General features: G+C 39.8%; 2 protein-coding genes across 2 annotated transcripts; both read right to left on the reverse strand.

The window, feature by feature from the left end:
* Nucleotides 1–151: 151 nt before the first annotated feature.
* Nucleotides 152–13,753, reverse strand: per3 (period circadian clock 3). The gene is given in 24 exon segments (XM_054616198.1): nt 152–1,503; nt 1,595–1,745; nt 2,214–2,394; nt 2,633–2,837; nt 2,947–3,791; nt 3,918–4,169; nt 4,380–4,516; nt 4,518–4,539; nt 4,791–4,933; nt 5,042–5,153; nt 5,252–5,360; nt 5,456–5,584; nt 6,159–6,267; nt 6,479–6,635; nt 6,919–7,025; nt 7,124–7,202; nt 7,374–7,522; nt 7,902–7,953; nt 8,468–8,666; nt 8,827–8,945; nt 9,092–9,252; nt 10,552–10,667; nt 10,670–10,965; nt 13,644–13,753. Coding segments are annotated over 23 exon segments (3,768 nt in total). The 5' UTR covers nt 10,781–10,965; nt 13,644–13,753; the 3' UTR covers nt 152–1,380.
* A 3,620-nt stretch (nt 13,754–17,373) lies between these two features.
* vamp3 (vesicle-associated membrane protein 3 (cellubrevin)) lies at nt 17,374–24,683 on the reverse strand. The gene is made up of 5 exons (XM_054616841.1): nt 24,589–24,683; nt 19,400–19,478; nt 18,418–18,576; nt 18,144–18,195; nt 17,374–17,833 (listed from the first exon to the last, which is right to left on the reverse strand). Coding segments are annotated over exons 1-5 (309 nt in total). The 5' UTR covers nt 24,591–24,683; the 3' UTR covers nt 17,374–17,816.
* Nucleotides 24,684–24,974: the final 291 nt, after the last annotated feature.

Here is a 24,974-nt window from a genome sequence, read left to right on the forward strand (position 1 = left end):
TTTCTTTATCATTCCCAAATTAGCCAGAATCTGTAGCACTAGCACTGATGAATTTATAAATAAATTAAAGGTGATATCAGCATAGCTATTTCTTAATTTTTATAAATTCATCTTAAGTGACAGTCACACCAAAGTACATATACGTACATAGTTCATTTATTCATTCCTTTGTGTCACAAACAAACAGTCCCTGAATTCAAGACAAATGGCTTTTATACACTTTGTGAAGTTTGTTTTGTGTCCTTTTTCTATAAAATAAATGGAACTGTCATATATTTTCAATTTAAAAATGGTAGAAAACCCTGGTCTGTCTAGCACTGTTGGACAACTGTATTGAAGTAAGCATCTCTCAAATCAGTCAGTGCACACACACGCGCACACACACACATTCACAAACTCATCTGCAATCGAAAGCCAGTAAGAAAACATTCACAGAGCTACCATGGGTTAATTAATCCTCCTCTGTCTGTCTCTCTCACACACACACAAACACACTCACACACGCACGCACATGCGCACGCATCCAGTCAAACAGACACAGAGTAAGAGGAAATTCATACATTAACCCAGGATCAGAGGACATTTTGGGCCAAGCTGTGCGTTTACAATTTAAAGGTAAGCTACAGGTAGTATAGGGTGACGACCAGGATAAAGGGTGATGATAGGACTCGCTTCAGGACGTTTTGGACATTGGGGTGGACTTGTCATGTAGCATTAAATTAAATTTGAAATGTTCATCATGTTTGCTGTTGTTCGTGAGTCAAGAGTAACTTAAAAGCTGATGGTCAAAACAAGAGGAAACCAACCTATGTAATAAGAGAATACACTCCAATAACGATGAACTTACAAGACTAGAATCTGAACATTATAAACAGAGAGAAGCAGATGTGTCTTTGTCTTCATGTCCATCAAAAGAAATCTAATATGAAACTGGGCCAGCGCCGTCTTTGTCTCTGTCAGCCAGTCACACTGATCCAGCAGACCGGGTGTGTGTACACAGCGCTCATGTTCATGGGACCGTCTTACTATATTGAGTGTCAAGTGGTCCATGGTGCCATTAACTGGTCAGTCTTAAATACAAACTAAACCCCTACAGGGGTCTATGAACACAACAAGAAGAGAGGTATAATATTCATGGTCCGATAAAGGCAGTCTCATTAGGCTGACTGAGAGAAAATGCCTTTCTCTTCCTCCATTCCTCAAAGCCTGGTCCAGCTTCCAATACCTTTACAAAACATGTAAAACGTCAAACTAAAGCATTGGGACCCACTCCTCTAGACTTCGTCAGAAGAGATGCATGGTGGGAGGTGTTGAGGTTTCTGTCAGGTCTAGTTTGCTGTGAGCTCGGTGGTTAGTTGTTTGTTTTGAGGTCCAGGTCTCTCAGGTGTCAACCACAGGTCCCTCGTAGTCCTGCTGGGGGATCTCCAGAGAGGACCGGCTATCAGGGGCAGAAGAGTAAGGCGACTGGACAACCCCTGGGCCTGAGTTGCAACTCACACAACCCTGTGAGACACAAACACACATTTAACATGTGTTCAGGTGAGCAGATGGATGAATATGTTTGTGGTGAGTGCGTGTGATTGGAGATCCCCACCTGTGTGTCTATCTCCTCTGGGATAGTGTGCTGTTGGATCCAGGGATGGATCTCAGCCAGCTCCTCTCTCTGCTCCTGGCTGAACCAGGGCTGGAGGGGCTGAAGCACCCGAAGCTTCTCCCTGTCTTCTGCCAACACCTCATTCTGGTCTCTAGAGGAGAGAAAAGGCAAGATACAAGGCCAGGACGAAGGGTTAAATTACAACGTACATATAAAAGGCATTACATTTTTTGACTTACATTCCAGGTATAGACAATGTCATTGAAAATCAAATCAACAGAAGGCAGTAAAACTGAATTTCACCTGTGCCCTAAGCAGCTACCCAAGCTAGAGGACAATATTTTATATATATATATATATATATATATATATATATATATATATATATATATATATATATAATCTAAATATCATATAATAGGAGAATGGCTTTACAGTATATTTCCCCCCCCAAAAAATGATGATTTTAAATCCAAATCGCATTGATGCTCTGCTCGTCTGGGGTTGAAATGTTGTTTTAATGGCCACATTTCAATGTGTAATGACAAAGCAAATGATGATGTTTTTTTATTTTTGTTCATCATGAGTGGAATTGTAAAGGGTGGTGTTGTGTGTGTACCTGCTGTGGATCTGGTACGTCATCATGACACGCTCAGACGTGTGCTGGATCATGCCCCAAAGTGAGTTCTCTGCCCGAGTGTCTAAATGGAGCTCTGCGGATGCCTCCTGGCTCTTACGGGCTTTGCGTGATGTGTCCGAAGAGTCATTGCTGGCAAAGTATTTGCTGCTGTTGCTGCTGCCTGTAAGCCAGGGAATGCTCTGCATCAGTAAAATCACCCTCCTAGTAAGTGAACCTGTTGTTCTCCTGTCTTGCATTGTCCTCAACTGGATTGTTAAATTAGATTTTTCTTTTTTTTTTTAAATGTATCTAAATGAATTTTATGCAGATTGTTTCGACTATGCATATGTTTTACAAATATTGCCACGCCAACTCTTTGTTTGCGTGTGTATTGTATGCTTTCGTTTTTTCCTTCTTACCAGTGTGTGAGGTGGAGGTTCCATTGGAGCCAGATCCAGATCCAGATCCAGATCTAGATCCCAGGGATCCTCCAGACTCCCCTGATCCAGACCCTGAGGCGTTGGAGCCGGTTCCTGACCTGGCATCCTCCTGCAGCAGCATGTCAAGCAGCTCACTGGATGTAGACTGGGCATCATGGTTCCCAGACTCATCGGGATTATCACCCTGATCGAGGCAAAGATTTAACAGAACTAAGCCAAGTACTCATGTTGTGACTCATTTTTGAAAGCCATGTACTGTAGCGACATATACGGGGTATGTGCGACAGACTGACCTGGATGGCATGTTGTTCGTGGAGGTTCTCTGCATGGTTGTGCCCGTTGCTGCTCAGCCCTTCACTTGGCTTTGGAAGCTCTTCCTGCAGCAAGTTGAGCTGCAGAGGAGAACTGGAGCGAGAGCTGGAGAATAAAGCTTGAGGCTCAGCTGCCTCCTCCTCTTCCCCGACGGAGGAGGTGGCTCTGGGTGAGCAAAACAGGGGGCCCATGCAGGTCTGATTGCCAGGCTGGGCTTGGAACTGGGGCTGAGGGAAGGGGACACTGCCAGGAGTAAAGCCTGTCATGGTGATGGGTACCTGGGGCAACATTGAAGGAGCGGATGGTGGGTAAATGGATGGGTAACCTGGTGTAAATGTTGGGTAGCTGGGCAGGATGACAGTCATGACCGGAGTCATGTAAGGATTGATGCCCTGGGCGGAAATGAGCGGCTGCAAGTTGTGAAAGTTCTGGATATTCTGCAGATTCTGAAAGGGCTCCATCTGGAATGGTTGCATGCCCTGCAGGCTCTGAGCCGTCTGCATGATGTTGAAGTTGTAGCCGAGCTGGGTTTGGTCAGGCGGCTGCAGCACCATGGGGGTTGCTCCAGGCGGCTGCTGTGGTCTAGGCTGGTTTGCCATCATGGGGAAGAATGGCGCCTGGAGTGGGGATGTTTGGCTGTAGGGCGCCCCCATCTGGGGCTGGGAGGACTCTGAGGAGGGCCAGGAGGAGTCTGGTACGTGGCGAGGAGGGCCAGCTGGGGAAGTGTAACTGTCGGAGGAACCCTGGGGTTTGGGGCGCTTGTGTTTGGGCTTTCCTCTCCGAGAGCAGTTCAACCCACGAGCGCTCACTGGACGTAGGTGGTCGCCTGTGGAGAGATGGACACAGGCTGCAGAATAAGTTTGTTTGCAGGTTCCAACGTGTACTTTAAAATAATACTCATATAATACTAAATCCATGAATGTTGTCAGTCCCATTTAAATGTATTTCATACCTGGGTGGTGGGAGTGAGCCATAGAGCTGTTGTCCAGCTGCAGATAGGAGCTGTAGGGGCTTTGGAGGATGCGATGGCGGAAACGATCCACATACTCCTGCTCCTCCTTCTGGGTGTGAGCTGACAGCACCTCCTTGGTGAGACCTATAAACCTTGGTTCCTCTGTGGGGGGGCTCGGGGCAGGACGAACAGGGGCCGGAGCAGCATCAGCAGGCTCACTGCCCATCGGGGCGTCCTCCAATGCCGTGGCCTCTGTAGGAGAACATTCAGGAAAAAACAGATTAAATAGACCGTTTACAGGCATTTACTCCCTAAAAAAGTATTGATTCGTTTTAGAAAGATTTAACTCTCATATGCACTTTATTAAAATGTAAGATCATGTAAGATAATAATCTGGTTGCAAAAAAGCATCAGCGTGACCACCATGATCTGAAACACAGGTGTAAGGGTATGTTTATGTACCTGATTCAGGCTGTGGCACATGGACGATGGTGCTGCTGTACGAACATTGGCTGGTGACAGAGACTACACTCATGGCCTTAGTAGACATTGTGATGTCTGTCAGAGGCGCTCCAACAACTGCTGCTGCCGTCGGGGCTGGACGCCGCACTGTCCAACACCACTGGTAAATGAGGGAAACTGACGCCCTGAGCTGTGTCAGTGGCTCCAGCAGGCTTGTCGTCTTCTGAGGTAGAGGAGGAGGAGGAGGAAGAGGTGGCCAGGGAGTGAGAGTCACTCTTCCGTTTGAGGCCACTGTCCAACACCACTGGTAAATGAGGGGAAACAGGCATAACAGTTAATGTTGCTTTAGCAAGGAGTATTAAAAAAGATTCCCCAAATGATAAGCTGAAGTAGTAAATTGTGTTTTTATACCGTCTGAGCTGGCCTGAGCTGTGTCAGTGGCTCCAGCAGGTTTGTCGTCTTCTGAGGTAGAGGAGGAGGAGGAGGAAGAGGTGGCCAGGGAGTGAGAGTCACTCTTCCGTTTGAGGGCCGGGCCTGTACAACTCTCCAAATATCTGGAACACACAAAGGCACACCATTAATGCATGACAGGATTTATGTGCTTAAGTACGTAATAAACTGAAACGATCCAAGTGTGGCATGATGATGCTCCCAACACACACCTGATGATGTTGTCAACACAGTTGATCTGCTGATAGGAGGGAATATGCGTTTGCTTCCTGCCCTCCTCATGATCTGGGACCTTAGAGTTGGAGACTGCAGGGGGCAGATGTGCTGGTGGGATTAAGGATCATTTTACACAATATTGAAATATTTACACAATTAAATACTGTGATTTTTATGTTTTGTATTGGTGCTTTGGGCTGCATTACCTGTTGTTGGTTTGCCAAAAGGGGCAATTTTGTGGTTGGAGCCCAGATAAGCCTGCTGGCCCCAACTCTTGACTCGATTCACATCAGCACAGATCTGCTGCAAAGTCACCTGCAATAACACAAATACAGTGTATCAGCATGATAAACCCTGGCAGCAGCGTTACCACTGGCTTCCTGGCTTATGATGTCACTGTGACGTCTCACCGGTTCGCGGTGCGAGTCCTCCCACAGGTTGCCATTGCTGTCGCTTGAAGAAGCCACGCTAATGTAGTGCTCATGAGAGCCGTTACTCCCCAAACTGCCATAACCACTGGAACCATTGTTATGGATCGGCTGTGGAGGAGAGACACAAAGAAGTGACGTACTGAAGAAACGCTGACACAGACAGAAAGAAAAACTAATAAATAAATTCAAAGATCTGTGTTTATGTGTGTGTGTGTGTGTGTGTGTTGTGTGTACCTTTCTTGCCAATGAAATTCAAAGTTATTTTGGTTGTACAGCGATTGTGTGTTTGTCTTAGTATTCTGTGGACAATAGAGAGGCTTACTCGCTTTCACTATCAATTCATCTATGTATATAGTATATAAGTAAGGCAATAGGTGTATGTAGTAAGGCAATAAAAAAATGTAAAAAAGGCCAATAATGGCCATAAATCCATTATTATTATAATCAAATAAGGGATTGCTTTCACACCTAACCCGTTTGGTTCGGCTAAAACAAACTACGGTCTGTTTGCTCATTAAGTACGGTTTACTCGGGTTGGTGTGAAAGTGGCCACTCGAACTCTGGTGCAGACAAAACAACTGAGTGTGGTTTGTTTGTGGTGGGACAGCAAACAAACTTACAGCAGGATTTCCTGATATCAAAGATGTGATTTTAGAGTGATAAACTGCACTGAAATACTAACCTGCAGAAAAAGCTTATAGATATTGGCTTGCAGATCTTTTATCTCCTCATGGGTGACTGTGACATCCTCCTTAGACGGTGCAGCAAACACATCCTCATTCAGTGGACTCCTGGGGACAAAAGACGACAGCACAGTGATGTCATCCTTTTTATGATGCTACTTCATTAAATTTGACTCTTTCCAACAACAGTGCTGCTGCAGCACTTTCCCATAAAACCGGTGGAATACAGGATAGTCCGTGCAAATACCCCTAGCTGAACACATAGAAAGCATTGAGACTTTTTGTTTAAACTGTTTAATCCTGTGCTGTTGCTACTTACGTCCTGACTTTGTGCCGTCCAATGATAAAGGCCACCTTGCGGCTCCAAGGGTTGATGAAGCTGGACCAGCTGGTGTCCAAGGTGATGTGGTCCCCATTCTGACAGCGCAGACGCACCGGAGAGTGCTCGAACGGAGACTGGCCCGCATACTTCAACACTACATGTGGAATGGAGAGTTTGAGTAAAAAACAACAACAAGGAGAGCGGTAAAGATGTAGTAGACTTTGTCACTGATTGGTCACAATTACCAACACAGTGTGAAACGTTGAGTGGATCTCAATAAGGGGAACAACTAAGTATTTTTGTTATAAATGAAAATACTTATTTAGTTACCATAAATCAATTAATTGTTTAGTATATTCAATGTCAAAATCAATGACAAACTCTTGTCTCAATATATTTACAAGTTCTTTTTTAAAACTTCCTCAATGAACACTTACCTTTCCGGTGCATAGAGAGCATAAGAAGGCGGTCATCTGGGTGAATGCAAGTCAGCAAAGACGTGCCAATCAGATCCTGGGGAAGGTATCCTAGCAACGGCACAGCCCTGTGGATCATGACCATGATATCAGCTTCACCAACACAACGCCATTTTAAAAGCTCAAGGTAAACTCTGACTGTGCACATGTTGGTGTATGCACTGACCTGTCATCCACTTCCAGGAACACACAGCCGGGTGAGTGTGTGGTGGTGAAGATGCGCTTGTCCATGGGGATCCGAGGTGCTGCATGAGCGAATGAGATCAATGTTAGGAATATGTCCAAGTGATCTTTTCATGTTAAAGGTATGTGTCCAAACACAAGCCAAAAAAAGAAGTAAATAAAACAGTCTAATGTTAACTATTAATTGAAAGACTGTTTAAGTTGTTTGCAGTTTGGAGTGCCAATAATTGTACCCTCATAGCCAGAGATGATGCGTTCAGCCAGCGCCAAACAGCATGGCTCCTCCTCTTCCCCACTACTTCCTGTTCCCTGCACCGTCAGCAGGTAGGGTGTTATCCGGAACGGGTTGTAGCGCATCTCACCCTCACGGTCCTTCCCGCCCCTATAACATGAATTAAAATGTGTTTTTCTACTGTCATGTATGAAGTTAACATAATGTATTTTAATCAACTATTGACTGGAAGTGACTCAAACAAATTAAGACTACTGTCTGTTACAACAATGTATGCCTATTTGCTCAATCTCTAGCTCTATGAAGTCCTTTGGGATTGGCAGGATGTATGAGGAGCTTTAAAAAGTGACTTGCAGCTGTGCTTTACTGAAATCTTTTGGGGAAAAATTAGTGATTGTGGGTCATTTGAGATAATGTTCTGAAAAATCTGTGGGATTCATGTTTCCTTAACACATCTAATTTACCCAGGTAGTCACCATTATTGTGCAATCCCATCCCACAAAATACCAAACAGAATGAAGATACTGACCTGATTCTGCAGAAGAAAGACTTGACCTGAGCAGAGTCAAACAGAACCCCCGCTGCAAAAACAAACAACAGAGAAAGGGTTAGTTATCTACCAGCTCTTTAGGTTCTTCCAGTTATGTGCAATAATTCACAGTTATGTACATATTAAGTCCAAATTAATCTTTTACAAACACTGTTGTTAAGTTAAATGTACAGTTAATTTAAATATAACCTGGAAAAAATAACTTGAATACAACTTGAAACATAACTAACACGTGTTGTTTAGTTCTAAATCTGACAAAAAGTAGAAAAAAAAATGAAAGGTTTTAGAACATAATTACTTACTATTAAACTATTTGTTTTGTGTGACATTATTTATTTATTCAATAATTCATCAGGATGTCAAAGCTGCTGAATCTCAAAGCATATTTTACAAGTTATTCTGTAAAAATACCATACCAAGGAGAAACAATGCAATACAACTATAACTTGAAACTCAATTACTGCTTTCATAAACTAAACAAATCTTTAAAAAAAGAATAATAATGAAAGCCTATGCAAAATACAATAAATCTGGTCGAAATACACCTGTATGCGAGTTGCTCCAGGGCGGCAGATGTGGCTGAGCCGTGTGCGAGTAGAAGACATTAACATCCTGGTGGAAGAGCAGCTCCACAAACTTGGACGACTCCAGGAACTTTCTCTTGCAGCAAAGGATGCTGGGAGCCTGCTCCGACGCGTACAGCACGCGGCCACTCGACAGGGAGAAAACCACCACGAAGGAGTCCTACACATGGACGGAGACGTACGCACGCACATGTAGAGACACACACACACAAGCAAACCAAGTCACAGACACACACAAAAGCAGTAAACACATACACCCACACACAAAATATGTGCAAGTATGTATGCAGGTGTAGATGTGAGTGTGAGTGTGTTTATACCGTGTTCTTAAGGGTGTGTTCAGATGTGACTCTCTCCAACTCTTCCAAGGTGCAAACAGTGGCATTTCTCCTCTCGTCCTGGCCATTTCGCATCAGCAGTTTGTAGTAGTCGCTATTAGCTACAGAGAACAACACAGACGCACATGCTGCTTTAAAACAAGACCAAATGAGATCAGGCTTGTTGGAGAAAAAAAGACTACTCTGAGTTCAAAGATAAAAAAAAAAGAAAACCAGTTTCTAAGTGTAACAAAGGATTCCGGTTTACCTTGCACTTGTTTGACACAGCGGAGTGCGTAATGTAAGGCCTCCACAGTGCTGGATTTGCTGCGACTGCGTTTGTCTGATGGAATCCTCTTCTTCATCTCAGCAACAGTGACCATCACCTCTCTGTGGGCCTGCCCTCTGCTACCGTCTGTATTGTCACTGCTACTCACACATTCAGAGAGCGTAATAAGATGCAGTGGCAAACATAGAGTTTTAAGCCCTGATTTAAAGAACTGAAAGTTGGAACAGAAGTTTTTCTAGGAGTTTGTTTCAGAGGTTTGTTTCATTAAAAACTGAATGCTGTTTCTCCTTTAGGGCTGGGCGATATGGAGAAAAATCAACTATCATGATATTTTGGACCAATTACAATCCATATCAATATTCTGACAATATTATAGGGCTGACTATTGTTGCCTTTAAAAAATATTAACACAATGTTTGATAAATAATCAAAATTATTGTGCATTTAACAACTAAAAGGGTAAAGGCAAACAATTGAAAACAGGTAAGTTCAGCAAATTACATCAAATTCCTGCAATGCACCCTTTAAAATCAGGGAAATGCAATATATTACGATCTCCAAATCTAAGACTCATATCATGATATTGATAACATATCAATATATTGCCCAACCCTATTCTCCATTATAGTTTTTCAAGCTTTATAAACTAACAGTAGTATTTTAAATACAGTTCTTTGACAAAAGTGGGAATGATAGTTGGTTGTAAATATCATCACAGACAAACTTTCTGGTTCATCTTTGACCTTTTCTTCGTGCTGTAGCCAATGTTCCCTGTGTTATTAGTAGGGCTGCCCCCTCTCAGTCGATCGGTCGTTTTGGTGTTCGTCGACTAAGATTTATTTTGTCAATAAGTAGTTTTTTATACTTTTTTTCATGATGCATGACTTACTGACCAAGAAACTTAAGAAACACACTGGTAAAGACAAGATATAAAGTGGTACATTTGTGTGATTTCTTCATGCAGAACCTGATGATCAGTGCTAGTTTAATAGGAGTTTCTTTGGTTGGGGACGGCCCTGATAATTAGCAACATTCTGATTGCACTGACTTTTGTTGTTACCTCCAAAATAAATGGAAAGTAATCAGGCAAAACTGTTGACTGGTTTTCAACCTTTTATGATCAACTGACTGGTCATGTGTTTTGGCACATTGGAGTACTCAGCTTTTACTTGGTGAGTACACCAAAGTAAGAGCTGAATAAACCAAAAGGTCAGAACTACAAAAATAAAAACCCAAGTTGGGGTAAACTGTTGGGAAAAGGTGTCAACATTTTCAAAGGGATGCAAGTTCATATTCTCAGATGAAAGTCACTGCTGTGATATGCTGGGGTGTTTTTTTAAAACTTGTTTTGAGATGAGTAAAGCAAGTGGGAACAACTTTTGTCACTGTGGTGCAATCTATACAACAAAAAGTCAAGGGACAAGCAAAAAGGCAAATACCTCTTTGTTGAAACTGAGACGCTTCCAGGGCTGTGATTGGCCGAGGAAGAGAGGTCATGCGATCCGCTGGTCAGCTCCTCGTCCTCTTGCCCCACTTCTCCACCTGAAGCTCTGCTCTTCTCCCCCCTGAGGGATTCTGAGTGAGCCTCTCCGTCCTGTTGCTCTGACAACACCCTCCCCTCCTCTCCAAGTCCTCCTCTGGGTGACGGTAACGCAGGCTCCTCCCCATCTGGACCGCTGTCACATCCAGCCATCTCCGTGCTTTGGTCACACATCAGTAGTAATTTGTCCGATTACAATGGTCAGTAGGGTTTTTCATATGTTCAACAAGGGGAAGTGGTTCCATGTGGTGACAATAAATAACTGTTCATTCAATCAGTGCTGAATGTAGGATGTGAAGGTCTGCCTTGAGCACTGGAAGATAAAGGAAATAATACGAGATGATAAGAAATAGTATCAGAACCGAGTGTGCAGGACTGAACTCACAACATCGAAGAAATAGATAATTTCTTAGAAAATGTCTTAGCTGTGGGACTGAGCCCTGTGAATATAAAAAAACAGAGTGCGTATGGAATTTACTTAATTTTTCCAGTGTGAACGCATTGATTACTCTAATCCTCTTAGAATCAGTATGACGTAAACTGGGACACAGCTATGATATGGAAGTAGGCCATCATTTCTGGGCAGGAAAAGCACAGGTGTAATTAATAACATTGATGATTGCTGCTTAGGTGTTCCAGTTTTAGGCATGGCTTTAACTGGGTCATTGAATAGTGGGTGCTAACCCGATGCTTACCCATCCCACATGGGTTCAAATTCAGACAGTATATATATATATATTCCAAATGGCCTAGTTGTTTTTAAGATGTATTTTTCTGAAATCAAGCTCAACCTAACAAAACATGACAAAGAAAACAGATGTAAATGCAGTTCCCTTCTCCAGTCAAACTGCAATTTGCCAGCTTTTCACAGCCAGCATAATCAGTAACTAAACAAAACAAAAATTGTCAAAAACTGCAGCTACCACCACATACAGATATACTGTCTCTAGTAATAGGAGGGTGGCTAATACACTCCGATTTGAGCAAGCTGGTTATGTAATCCTGCAGTTGAACCTGTTGAACGGCGCAGGATATTTTAACTGGCTCCTGTTTTTATCTCTCAGTGTTTCTCCCTCTTTGTCTGTGTCTCACTTATCTTGTTTCAGTGCTATGTGTATATGTGGTGCAGGGTTGTAATGGTGTACCGCTGTATTAAACATGACAGTTATAATACATAAGTACATTTGCTTATGTATGGTATGGGAAAAACAGACAGGAGCAGTCTGGCTGCACTGTCGCCCACCTTCATTATGTTACTTGTAAATAATCACAGCTGATGTTCTTTTTCCTTTAGTAGTGCTATAGTGCTGCAAACATGTAAACTAATGCTTCAGTTATATGACATGTTAGGTCAGGTTTTAATTCTATTTATTGTTAAAATCTTGCTAACTTTCAGGATTCATAATTAAATAATAATAATGTATAACTGTGTACCATGAATAATCATACCGTAAAAATCTCATACCATTACAACCCCAGTGTGCCTACAATGCACAGAAGCAAACCCATGATTACTGTGGTGTCGGGATAACGGCCTTGCCCATACTTTACCGACACAAACAGACCTGATAAGGTCAAGGTCAGGGAGTTGAGGCATGTTAGTAATGTTTACTTTTCTCCCCCACTTCTCAGAGGGCAAAAAAGTAAGTACACTGCAATCCAGATGTAAACAAAAGTTTAGACGCGCCACTAAAATTTGTGATTGCTACAATCAGTAATGTTTGTAGACACAGGAGTAACATTCATAATTACGGCCAGGGATTTTCTACACGGAAATGCCAAAAAACAGCATTTAGCCATGCAGTGTACTGCTGTAGTGAAGTGAATTGAAGTGTGTTTTTTTTCTAAAATGATTGCTTTATATGTCCTCTTTGATTCTGTCAACTTTTAGTGTAGATGGATGCCACAATAAAAGATAAAAAGTAGTTAAGGAGCCAATCTTGTTGTCTCAAACACACTCAAATCCCGTGATTTGGACCATCACTGGTGGAGTAAAACCCTGCTTAGCCATACTTGCATGTATACACACAACACCAATACACACAAAATTCCCGCAAATACAGAACTAAAAGCCTCTTGCAGGATATACATCCCGAGAGCAACATTTGGTTATGAAATCACATGATTACCCTACATAAGCTGGAAAAATATAAATGTGGTCTATCTACACCTTAATATTAACATTAATTTCACAAGGGAAAATACTGTACTTAAGAAACCTTTGGTGAAAATGGACTCATTGACTTCTGACAAATAAAAATGTATGAGTTGAGGTATATGCACCCTGTAAGGTCATCTATAAACAGGTCACATCACACACAAGGTTTTTACTACAATTTTGTAAACATACACAAATACAACTGATATGAAAGAGTAATTTAAAGTTAGGCCATCATTGATAGCCTGCCTGCTTTAAATGCTGTCATCCACTAGCAGAAGAAAAGGTTTCATCACCAGCCCAAACAGACCTCCTCACATGAACCCTTAACAAACTCCCTGACCTCCTCACCACTGACGTCACATCATCTACTCCACCTAAAGCACAAAATGATGACGTTATTAAAATGTCATTATTGTTCATATTACCAAACAATATGGCGAGCTGCAAATTGCATTGTATGGCAAATTATAATGTAAATATATAAAGTGAACATTACACACCATACATCCTGGCACTAGTTAGATTATTACAGTACATTAGTGAATATGATAACACTTGTTATTCCTGCAATACCAGCGTGGCAGAAGACATCAGCTGAGTTATTAATTATTATATTCCTTTATTTAGTAAACACACTAGCAGATCATACTACTGACCACTGCTTTTGCAAAGTCGTTCTGTACTGTTTGGAGATGTGGAGGACAATATGAACATATACACAAGAGTATACTAGATAACTAGTATAATAAAAAACACGATTAAATGCAAGTTGTTTACATCCTCAGCCTGTTTAGCCAATGAGTTAACGACACTTCAGATGGCATATTTACCTTTACGCATCCACCTGTGTCTCTGCTTCAACATCCGACAGATTACATTGTTTATTTTATTATTATAGGTTTATTTAGTTAATTATGTCCTGGTCATGTAAGTTGGCAAAATCGTCATCTATTCCGAAGTGTTTGGCACATTTGTGCAACGTGAGGCCGGCGCATTGTAACTCCGCCCACCCCGTGATGATTGGACAGACGGAAATTGCATCTGTCGTGTGATTGGACGTTGCACCCGGAAGTGGGCGTGGTTAATACAGCGTTCTGTCATTGGTTGGAGATACACGTGGATCTCAGTGTTACGCAACAGAGGGACAACAAGCCAGCTATATATTGATGTCGTTGACAAGACATTGCTACTTTTTTTTAATTTTGCTCATTGAATTGTTGTCAGTTATCTATAAATAGTTAAAATAGTTGTTGTTTTTTTCTTATATTATATTAACAATATGGTTTCGTTGAGTGAAACATCAAGAATCACAGGGAGATGGACACAATTAATAACTGTTTTTGAACATGATCATCATTAGCAAATGTTAGCCTTGGGTTAGGGTTTTTAATTTTGCTCATTGAATTGAATTGAATTTTTTAATTTTGCTCATTGAATTGTTGTCAGTTATCTATAAATAGTTAAAATAGTTGTTTTTTTCTCTGTCTGTAAATATAATATTTCAGTTATTGTTGTTTTTTCTACTGTTTTTTTTTTTATTGCTTATTTATAATACTTGTTTTATTTTATTTTTAGCTTGTCTTCTTCTACTATGTCTCTTGTGTGCACTTTACTCTACGCTGTTGTAAGTCTGCAAATTTCCCCGCTGCGGGACTAATAAAGGATTATCTTATCTTATCTTATCTTATATTAACAATATGGTTTCGTTGAGTCAAACATCAAGAATCACAGGGAGATGGACACAATTAATAACTGTTTTTGAACATGATCATCATTTGCAAATGTTAGCCTTGGCCTGATATAGTTAATATCTTTGAATTTTGGAGCTTTGATCAGACAAAAAAACAAATTGAGAATAAACTTTGGGTGCGTTTTATAAACCAAATTTAATGCTTCACTGCTTGAAAACAATAATTAATTTCAGCCCTAATTTGGTTTTCTAAATTTTACAATCTGGTCTTTAAGAAACTTATTTTACTAGAAATATTTGGTATCACAAAGAAACTTAAATTGGAAATTGAAAGCAATTTGATACAGAGATGTATGTTATGTCTTTGGCATTCATTGTTATAGAGCAGACTGGATCACCAACTGGGCAAAGCGAGCCACTGCCCCAGACCCTCCGGGGGCCCAATAGATCCATCATCATATGATATCTGTGGGTTATAATAGACCACAAACCCTTTTTTTTTTATATAGAAAGTTCTCAGCAATGACGTAACATTAGTTGACAATTGTTTTTGCACAATCTTTCTGGTGTCAGTGACAGTCAGGGGAAGGCCAGTGAGCTGCTCAGCAGTGTGGACGACTGACTGGATCTTTGTATTATTGAGCAAGTATGGCTATATTCATCAATCAATGACTATAAAGTTGTCTATGAAGCTAGAACAAAGCTAGCTGTGAGATAGAAAGTTCCTTTTGAGAAGAGTAAACTCAGACATTTAATCTGTCATAGATCAGAAACAAAAAACAGATGAGGCTTTGTGGTTTGAATGACATCTGTTTTATTCAAGCAAAAGGCATTTAGGGCCAAAGAGTAGAATTGCACTTGCTTCCAAATGTGATCTCAGTAAGTAGACATAAGCAGGGGTTGAAAGTTACCAGGTCTCACATTTCTGGTGCAGACATGAGAGAGTAATGACAATTCCACACTCAGTCTGCAAATGCATTTTAAGTGGCCTTTGAAAAATAATGTTACTTTTCTTAATGGCTACAGTTTGGCTATATCTATATACCTATACTTAAAAGAGAAACACCTTATTGTATTGTATAATCCTCATTGTAATTACCAGTTTATTACATACACTGAAGTCTTTCCTGAAGTGAAGACAACATCAACGGTTGTAATTTAAGCAATTTAATTCAAATTAATTCCAAATGGTTTAATCACCTTAAAATACATTTATTTCAATAAGATGGAAGCAACAGCAGGGAAGGCATTCATCCAGTGTAGGTATATAACACTGTCATTGCCCAACACATTTTTGCTTTACACTCAAACATATGATGCTCAGCAGCAGTGAAACAAAAATACTACATCCTCTCTAAGGTTAATTCTACATGTATTGCGAAAAAGGTTTCGTTAAAGGCATATTTAAAGTATATCACACCAGTGAAGTACTTTGTTTTGATCAGCTGGGATACATACCAGTGTGACTAAACAAAATACTATATTAATGGTTAATAAGCTCAGCTTAATGGGCAAGAAGCACAGTAATTGTTCTGACAGTTCTGAAGGCACTACTTTTTTATTGGCTGTTTTTTTATGATAAATAAGGCTTGGCTGTATTTTGGCTGTTCTCCATTGGAGAAACCCGTAAAGGCATCTGTCTAACACTAGATTTTCTTTTGTGCTTGAATATATCACAAAGGCAAACTTTCTGGCACATCAATGACAACACCTGATTGAGACAATCAGCCACTTTTAACCCAGTGTAGCACTTTTTCTTCTTTTTTAAACGTCATGGCAGTTTCTCTAGCTTCGCCTAGCTGTGAGGCTGTATATCTTAACATAAAGGCACTTATCTAAGCACAAACTCATACTATCTTTGAACTAAGTCCTACCTGGAAGTTAGATGGAAAAGGACAGGTATGATCAGGTGGTTCAACAGTGTTACTGGTAAGCATATTTTGTTGTGAGGTGACCAATGAAATTCCTCTTTATTCAATCCAAACTCAAACGTCTTAAACGAAGAAATGAATAAGCACTAAACCACGTGTTTAAATAAAAATGAAGGCATCAGATCCCACCATTACCCGGTCGACTACAACCATGTTATTAAAATGGAAGGAGTCTCTGTCAGTATGTATTTAAGTATGTATGTCTTTAAACTTTATGGACAACCGTTCATCCGATCAACTTCACACTTGGAGGGTGTTTTGTTGAAGACCCAAGGAAGTGCAGTGTCAATTGTGAGCTTTTGATATCTACGGGACATATGTTTTTTCAGTGCGTTAAGTACACACTGTGTAGTGTATTGAGAGGAGACCCCTATTAACTGTTACACTGCCTAATGCATGCTGGGTACAGCTCGCTCTCAGTCTATGCTTGAGTGAGCTTTTGCACCCAAATTACTCTTATACTCTAGCACTCCTATGGGATGCAACTTTGTCATTGTAAGTCTTGCTAAGGACCCAAAGAAGTCCAGTGTCGAGAGTAAAGCTGTTTGGATGAGTGGTTCTCGAGAAAGGTGAAATACCGCAGACCAAGCAGTCGGCCAGTTCAACAGACCTTTGTGAAACAGGCACTACACTAGTTTATAAAATAACAGCAATGCTTTTTAAATGGGGAGAAATATCTAAATATTGGCATCTGAGAAGTACAAATGTGTCTGTATTGGAGAGGTGCCTCTCTTCACTGATATAGGCTACTATTACAATCTAAACTAACACAGAACAGCATATCCCCAAAGGCACATTTCATGGCACAAAAGAATCAATGGCTATTAATAAAACATAGAAAGGTAAATATAAGTTGAGGAGAGTTAACAACAACATTTTTCACTTCTAGTCCTGAGGTTGGAGAAAGTGTATGTGTTGTGTGTGTGTGTGTGTGTGTGTTGTGTGTGTGTGTGTGTGTGTGTGTGTGTGTGTGTGTGTGTGTGTGTGAGTGATTGATTTGTCATAGATTCAAGATAATTCAGTTCATGTTTGAAATAGCTTTAAGTCGAGTTTAATTATATCTGAATGTATGTTTCTGTTTTCTTTGGCAAGCGACTGAGAACTCTAATATAAGTTTAAAGATATCCGGTATGGTGTAGTAATGCAGGTTAAAACTAAAATCCTTTACTCAGACACATGTGCGCGCACACACACACGCACACGCGCACACACACACACACACACACACACACACACTAAGGGCAAACCAGGACAAGGAATGAAGTTGTGGATCTCAGTAGCCAGTTATCACGTGACGTCTTCCTCCGAGACTTTAATTAGCTACGTTGCTTCTCTCCTCTTCTTCATCGTTTCCTCCACTCCCCCTGCCTGTTGTTGCCGTCTTAGGAGTAACTCCAAACTGTGAATGAAGGAGTTGAAACGTTTTAGATGAAAGACTTAATTGAACTTATTAGTTTTACCAAGAATATAATAATGTTATAACTAACAAAAGTATCTCTGATTTAAATATTGTACATATCAACATAGTACATATCAACATCAACACCAAAGATCAAACTGAAACCTTTCTAAAGTAAATACAATTCATCTTTATATCAAGAGCTATGAGCAGTAACTCATTGAAAATCATCTTGATTCTTCTGATCACCTGAAGTAACACAAACTGCAACAACTGTCAATGAGAAGCTTTTTTTAGGCTTGATACTCACTAATAATGATGATGATGATGATCACGATGACGGCTATCAGGATGGCCCACATCTGCAAGGGGTAACGGTACAGCAAAGTCAGTGCCACACACATTAACTGGGTTTATGAAGGTTGAGGTTTTTTTTTCAAGATTAATAGAATTCAGACCACCTCCAGCCTAGAGACTTTGAGTATGGAGTTCATTTAGATCAGTTAGTTATATTCATTTACAGTGAGAAAAGGGGTGAGATTTTTCTTCTTTTTTTTTTTATTGGATAAACTGAGTTATGGCACCTTGCAGTTTTTCCACCAGTATTTCCTCTTCAGCTTAGCAGCACTGGTCTCGAACTGGGAGGCTCCAGCCTGCAGTGCATCTGCTCGGTCATCCAGTTCAGAAAGTTTCTGGTCACGTTCCAGTACTTTGTCCACATTTACACGCATTATATCCACCACCTATTCTCACACAAAAACAAGAACAAAACACTTGGTTTAATGTATGTACTTTTAAATGTACTATAACTTGGTGTACTGGGTTTGAATGTTGGGTAATTCTGACTGGACCTCATTTAATATCAAACAAATATTGCCTTACTTAGTTATTTTACAATCAATAGAATCAATCTGAAATGCACTCATATACTATGACATCGATGCTGAAAAGTGTTGGGTAACCTCTAACACCTACACCTTTCTGTACATAAGGGTTCACCTAAAATCATGGATGCGTGCGTGCATGTGCACACACACAGTTTTGCAGACTACACATAACACATATGTTCCACTGATCCACAAACCTCACAATTGCCACGCCTCTTAGACAGAGCAGCAGGATGGAGAGAAGTGTGTAAGGCCATGCAGTTCTTACATAACCCTGGCGGCAGTGATTATATAACCCTCTGGCAGCCAATTGGAGGCTTTGTGTGACATGCTACGGTTAAAGTTCTGTGTAGGAGGGGCTAACATCAACAGGGCCATAACTAAGAAATAGAACAGTAAAGACGATTAAGAACAAAACCACAGGAGCAGTGAGATTTAGCAGCCATTTCTTTTTCTTGTGGCCTCACTGACTTGGTTTTGAATATCGTTCTTCTTTGGCATGTGAACTGACATGTGGAGGTAGCGCATTAGAGAACTACTGACTCCACATGACGGTGAAAGAAGAAGGGAGTCACACGGATTGGCTGAGGACCGGTGGGGGGGTTCAATAATAAGAGTGGCCCAGGTGAGAGAAATGACTCACATTGTAACTGGACCAGTAATGAAAGACATATCTTACCTCATCGACCTGGGCCTGGGTCTGCTGCAAGCGCTTGTTTCCTGACGCTGCGCCAGAACCTTCTGGACCGGCTGCTGACCTGGTGAAATAATGACAATTGTAGATATTAGCCTTCTGTAAAATATCACAAAAACATATTTAGCATACCATGTCACTCAATCTCCACCTCAACTGTTAAGACACATAGGACTAAAACAGTTTGGGATAAGTAGACGCAAACATGCTAACCACAATTGCAACTAATGCAATCACACTAATCTTTTGGAATATCCCATAGCTATACACTTCCTGAATCACAGTTAGGGCTATTATAAATATTGTAAAAACAATTGTAAATAAATCAAATGATTATTTAAAATTCTAGGTAAATGTCTGCTACACAGCACAACCTCCAATTTGAGGGGGGTGGCGCCATTCTAAATGCCAAAACAAAGTATTGCATCCAAAAATAGCCGGCTACATAAGCCAAAAAATTACATAAATTTAGGATACTTATTGGTTACATTTTGGAAGGGGAATGGGTGGGGCCTTTGAGACGTTTGTTTTATATGAATATTGATTTTGCACTGATGCTCCATTTTGTCCCTCTGCCAATACCAGCAATGATTGAGCACACTTTCATGAGCATGTAACAACAAGAGTCGTTGCAGGATTAATGCTTCATACAAGTTCAATTATTGACTGTAGATAGGCAGCTGGATGAAATACATGAACAAAGTAACATCTGACTATTTGTATTTGACTTTGCACACCCAGGCCATCTTTAAGCATGCCTCTATATTTCTGGACCTTGATACCAGGACTTGTTTCTTTGTATGGCAGTTAGGCATTTGCACTTTGTTTTGCTATCATTAGTCAGCAATATGTCTATAGGACTACCCATACTAAATTGGAGATAAAACTTTAACGCTAGTAAGAAACAATCCTTGTGAAGGGGTCAACGAAAGAAGACAGGTAGCTGCAAGGCATTGAAGCATACGATCAAGTCTGCGTTAAGGCTATTTACCTGGTTCTGACAGGTCATAACATTTAGTCCAGCATGCCATCAATAAATTGATCTGGTAATAAATTCCAGTCTGGTCAGCGATAACAGTTTGCTGATGTATCTATCTGGGACCCAAAGTAAAAACAAAACAAAAAAAAAGAAAACATATTGTAATGTGTTTTTATTTTTACTTTGTGGAATTATTTTTCTAGTCGAAGGTTAAACAATACAGATATAATGGGTTGTAGTGAGACTTGCCATGCCCGCCCATTTACTAAATTCTGGCACCAATGCAAAATCGGAATGCTGTCACATGGCATAATGACCCTTCCTTCTTTCAGAGGTTAGTCAGTGGTTAGCTACTGCCACCCTCTGACATGAGAGAGCATTGCTCTGTGTCAATGAACAAACTTTTCTAAATAAAGACGATAGATAGCGTAGGTTTTACACAGTTTATCATGACTCAGGGTGGCAGTTTACACTATATGCTCAGACTCAGTCCACATTAAAACCCAGCCAACACAGCTGTAGACGGATTACACCTTTACGTACTAGAATATAAATAACTCAATCCTTATTGTAGGAAAGGCTTTATTATGCCTTTTTGATAAACATAGACTAAAAAGTGAGAACTACAAATGGCTGAAAAACCCAATAGTGAGCAGTAAAAAAGTGATATATAAACATTTAAATGAAGGTTATATAGGCTGTGCAACAAATTCTCAAATGAGACTGATAAACCAAATTATCCCCACCTACACTGACCGTCTGACCACTTAATAAACTAAAACCAGCCCATTTGTTTTATTTCTTCATGTAAAACCGAAAGAGGACCATTCTTAGTTTCAAGATTAAATATGTTCATGGTTATGAGGAAGCGGGATGGGGCAGCAGTAACAGAGGATGCATTTCTGTACATTCTAGACAACTACTCCTTTCAGTGATCCTACAACCTGGCTGTTACTTGAGTGGCTAAGACTGTGTAAACATCACAGATCAGTTAGAGAACTTTAACCATATGAGAGCATTTCAGAGGCGACTGCAGCTGATGCCCCCTTTAAATATAGCAGAAGTGTAGGAGTGAGGCACAACAGCTCACTTACATTCCAACTGTCTAGGTTTGAACAACACAGGAACACATCACAGTAAGGTCAATGGAAACTGTGCTGACTATACTAGTAAGTCTGACCCATTTCATTTCCTGCGGAAAAACAATCCATGACATAATTGCCCAAACACCAGGGTCAACAATGGAGAATAGGTGGGCCAAATGTTATGGAGTACGTTCCCCCCGTGAGACACCCAAGACCCCACTAATGCACTAAACACTAATGCAATACAAGTTTGGTGCAGCACAGGTTGGACTGAACTGCATGTTTGGAAGTTTAAGTGTGAGGCAGCAGGGCCTGCAGATTATCTAACAGAACTAAATAAATACCTACTATTCATACGATGTTACAATGCTGCTGATTCAAAACAAACAACCCAACAGTCTGTTTGTCTATTCTTTATGAATTACCTTTTACACCGCAGACATTTAGACTTGTCATACCATGAATAGCACAGGTGTATGTTTTTTATTTTTTTTATTTACTATGTCTCTTGTTTTGCACTATCCTCTTTGCTGCTGTAATCCTGTAAATTTCCCCGCTGCGGGACTAATAAAGGATTATCTTATATCTTATCTTATCTTATGAGTCATGACTCTATTCCATTTAATATGAGTCAGCTTACACAACAACAAGGCTCTGAAAAGGATTGACATAACATTTATAATAATTACAACTCTGCTTTTTCTCTAATGACATGTCAAAATGCCGCCATGTAAATGCCTATTCACTGCCACTTTGGTTCCAGTGAATGTTGTTTGCAGATTCTTGTGATTACATCTTATCGCTCATAACACTAAAAGGTGTTAGATATGTTCATAGAAGAACAACTGTCCAAAGTCACGGAAATTGCATGATAAATCATATTATAGTGCTAGTTTCACTTGTTTATTTGTTCATGAAAATGCAAAGGAAATGGGTTCAAATGGCTTTATGCTTACCCCATTTCATACATCCATTCTCTACGACACCATGAATAAACAATCTAGGTCATCCCGAAGCAAAGATGCAGCCCATTAATAGGAAGTTTAAAAAACTAATTCTACTACTATTTTATTTCCCTTTATTATAAGAATATATTCTGAAATGGGTAATGCGTCCCAAGTTGTACACTTTTTCAGAAAAAATTCATAAGCAACATATAACTAAACAACAAAACCATACTTCAAACATACATCATAATTAGACAATACTAAAAGTACATGCAGGGCAGCAATTTAATCGCTAACTTTCACATTCAGTGATTAGTCCAAGTTCTCTGAGGGCTACTAGAACCCAAACCGACTAAGCAGTTTAGACTATCCATTTGGGCCTGTGGAACGCTGGCTCTACTGTGTGATGGCAAGAGCTGATATTCTTTTGATATAAAATACGAGAGGTCTGATGTAATATTTACTTCCAGAGACCACATTATTTTAGTATACACAGTTTGAAAACTTGACTCAAGTGTTTAACCCCGATCTTTAAGCAGATCTTCCTGTACCAATTACAAATTTTTCCATAAATTGAAACATTAAAAATAGAGAGACATTTTAATTTCTCTACCGCATTGTAGAAGTGAAAAAAAAGATTGTTAAGCAATCAAATTAGGTGCTTAAGATCATGTTTTATATATCTGAGTAGTGGTTATATTGTGCATCGTACTGAAACGTTAGCATGACGAGGGATAATCTTGATTAAATGATTCATGCAATCCTGACATCATAAGTACATGTTATTTGTAAAAAAAAAAAGCTTATACCTAAATTTACATTCATTTTATTATTACAATTTTTAAAAGGTAGATGTCCTGTGTAGGGTGGGAGGCTAATTAGGAGTAGGGAGGGGATGGACGAGGGAGTTAATGGAAACTGAGCCATCATTAATGTTATTGGTTCCACCTGTAATTTTTCTTTTCTGGATACAAGAAATGTGAAAAAGGCGCAAAGATCTCAAAAGTCATTTGTCCAATAAATGAACAGATGTTTTATAATCTGACGTGGTTATGAGAGCATTTCAGACCACTTCTTTAGTCTTGATTAAATGATTTTTTATGACATTTTAATTTTATTTGTAACTGTTTTTAAATTTACATTCATTTTATTATTTTAAAAAGGTTTGTCCTGTCTATATGTGGGAGTGCTAATTATGTTAGGGAGTTGCACTGGACGAGGGAGTTAATGGAAACTGAGCCATCATTAATGTTATTTTTCCACCTGTAATTTTTCTTTTCTGGTTAAGAAATGTGAAAAAAAAAAGATCTCAATCATTTGGGAACAACAAAGACACAAAAGTGTGCTGATGCTACCAAAGTTGTTAAGGTTCAGATATGTTTTTATGGCAATTAACTGAAACTTCATTCTATAAACTCACCTCTTCAAGAAGTACTACCCTGAGCCTTCCTCGTAGCACTTATTGAATTCGTATTAGTTTGTTGCACTTATTGAATTCGTATTAGTTGTTGCACTTATTGTATTAGTCGTACTTATTGTATTGTAGTAGTTTGTTGCACTTATTGAATTTAGTCACTTATTATATTCGTAGTAATTATTGTTTTCACTTATTGTATTCGTTAGTCTGTTGCAATTATTGTTTTCGTAGTAATTTGCCTCTGCACTATACTTTTGCTCTGGTTTATGCTTTAAGATGCTTGTTTAAGAAAGGAGATGCACTTATGACTTCTGGTGACTAGTAGTTCTCTTGAATACCTATGTTGAATACACTTCCTGTAAGTCGCTTTGGATAAAAGCGTCTGCTAAATGACTGTAATGTAATGTAATGTATAAGCAGAAGGAGACGTTATAAAAGTGTGCCATAGTGTCCTTAGATGTTCCACTTAACCAGAATATGGTGGTTAACATAGTTTGTGAAGGCTCTAATGTAACGCTGCTTTAGTTAGCTTAGCTTAGCTTAGCTTAGCCAAAGCGTAACAAACCAGCGACCCCATGCTAGCTAACTTGTTGCATGCTAACGCTAGTTGGAAACTTTTAGGGCGTTGCTCTTTTTCTGTGATCCTGTTTCACCAAAACTACCCGGAAGGCCCGCAAAGTCAGGCAGGTTTCACAAAGTAACATTTGATGTGTTTCAAACTTGTGGTAGAAACGTGATGCACTTACATTTTGAAAGTAAATTTCTTTGAACGAACTCCGACGACTGCTTGTAGTCTGCGAGCTAAAGCTAAAGCTACGATGTGACAGCTACTGGTGACGCCTTCGAGTGCTGTCGGAAACGGGAGAATTAACACGTAATGGAAAAAACAGATTATTAAAGTACTAACAAAAACAGTGAGATTTTTTGAATTTTCATTTGTATTCGCTGTACCAAAATGTAATACAATTTATATTGATATAATACAGGTCATAGAATAACTTTTAGTACAGTTAGTATAAGAAAACTACAATTTTAAAGACAATATCTCTATTTGAAGTATTCCTTATTCACTGTGTAATCGTGCACAAAGTAATTATGTGGAATTTGATTCCCCCCAAAATATCATCCAATA

Source organism: Anoplopoma fimbria, chromosome 17 (genome assembly GCF_027596085.1).
Source record: "Anoplopoma fimbria isolate UVic2021 breed Golden Eagle Sablefish chromosome 17, Afim_UVic_2022, whole genome shotgun sequence".
Lineage (NCBI taxonomy): Eukaryota > Metazoa > Chordata > Actinopteri > Perciformes > Anoplopomatidae > Anoplopoma > Anoplopoma fimbria.

Coding starts and splice junctions, on each gene's coding strand:
- vamp3 (XM_054616841.1), bottom strand. Junction 18,577..19,399: donor CCCAGGCCCAGGTCGATGAG/GTAAGATATGTC, acceptor GTGTGAGAATAG/GTGGTGGATATAATGCGTGT. Junction 18,196..18,417: donor ACTGGTGGAAAAACTGCAAG/GTGCCATAACTC, acceptor TACCCCTTGCAG/ATGTGGGCCATCCTGATAGC.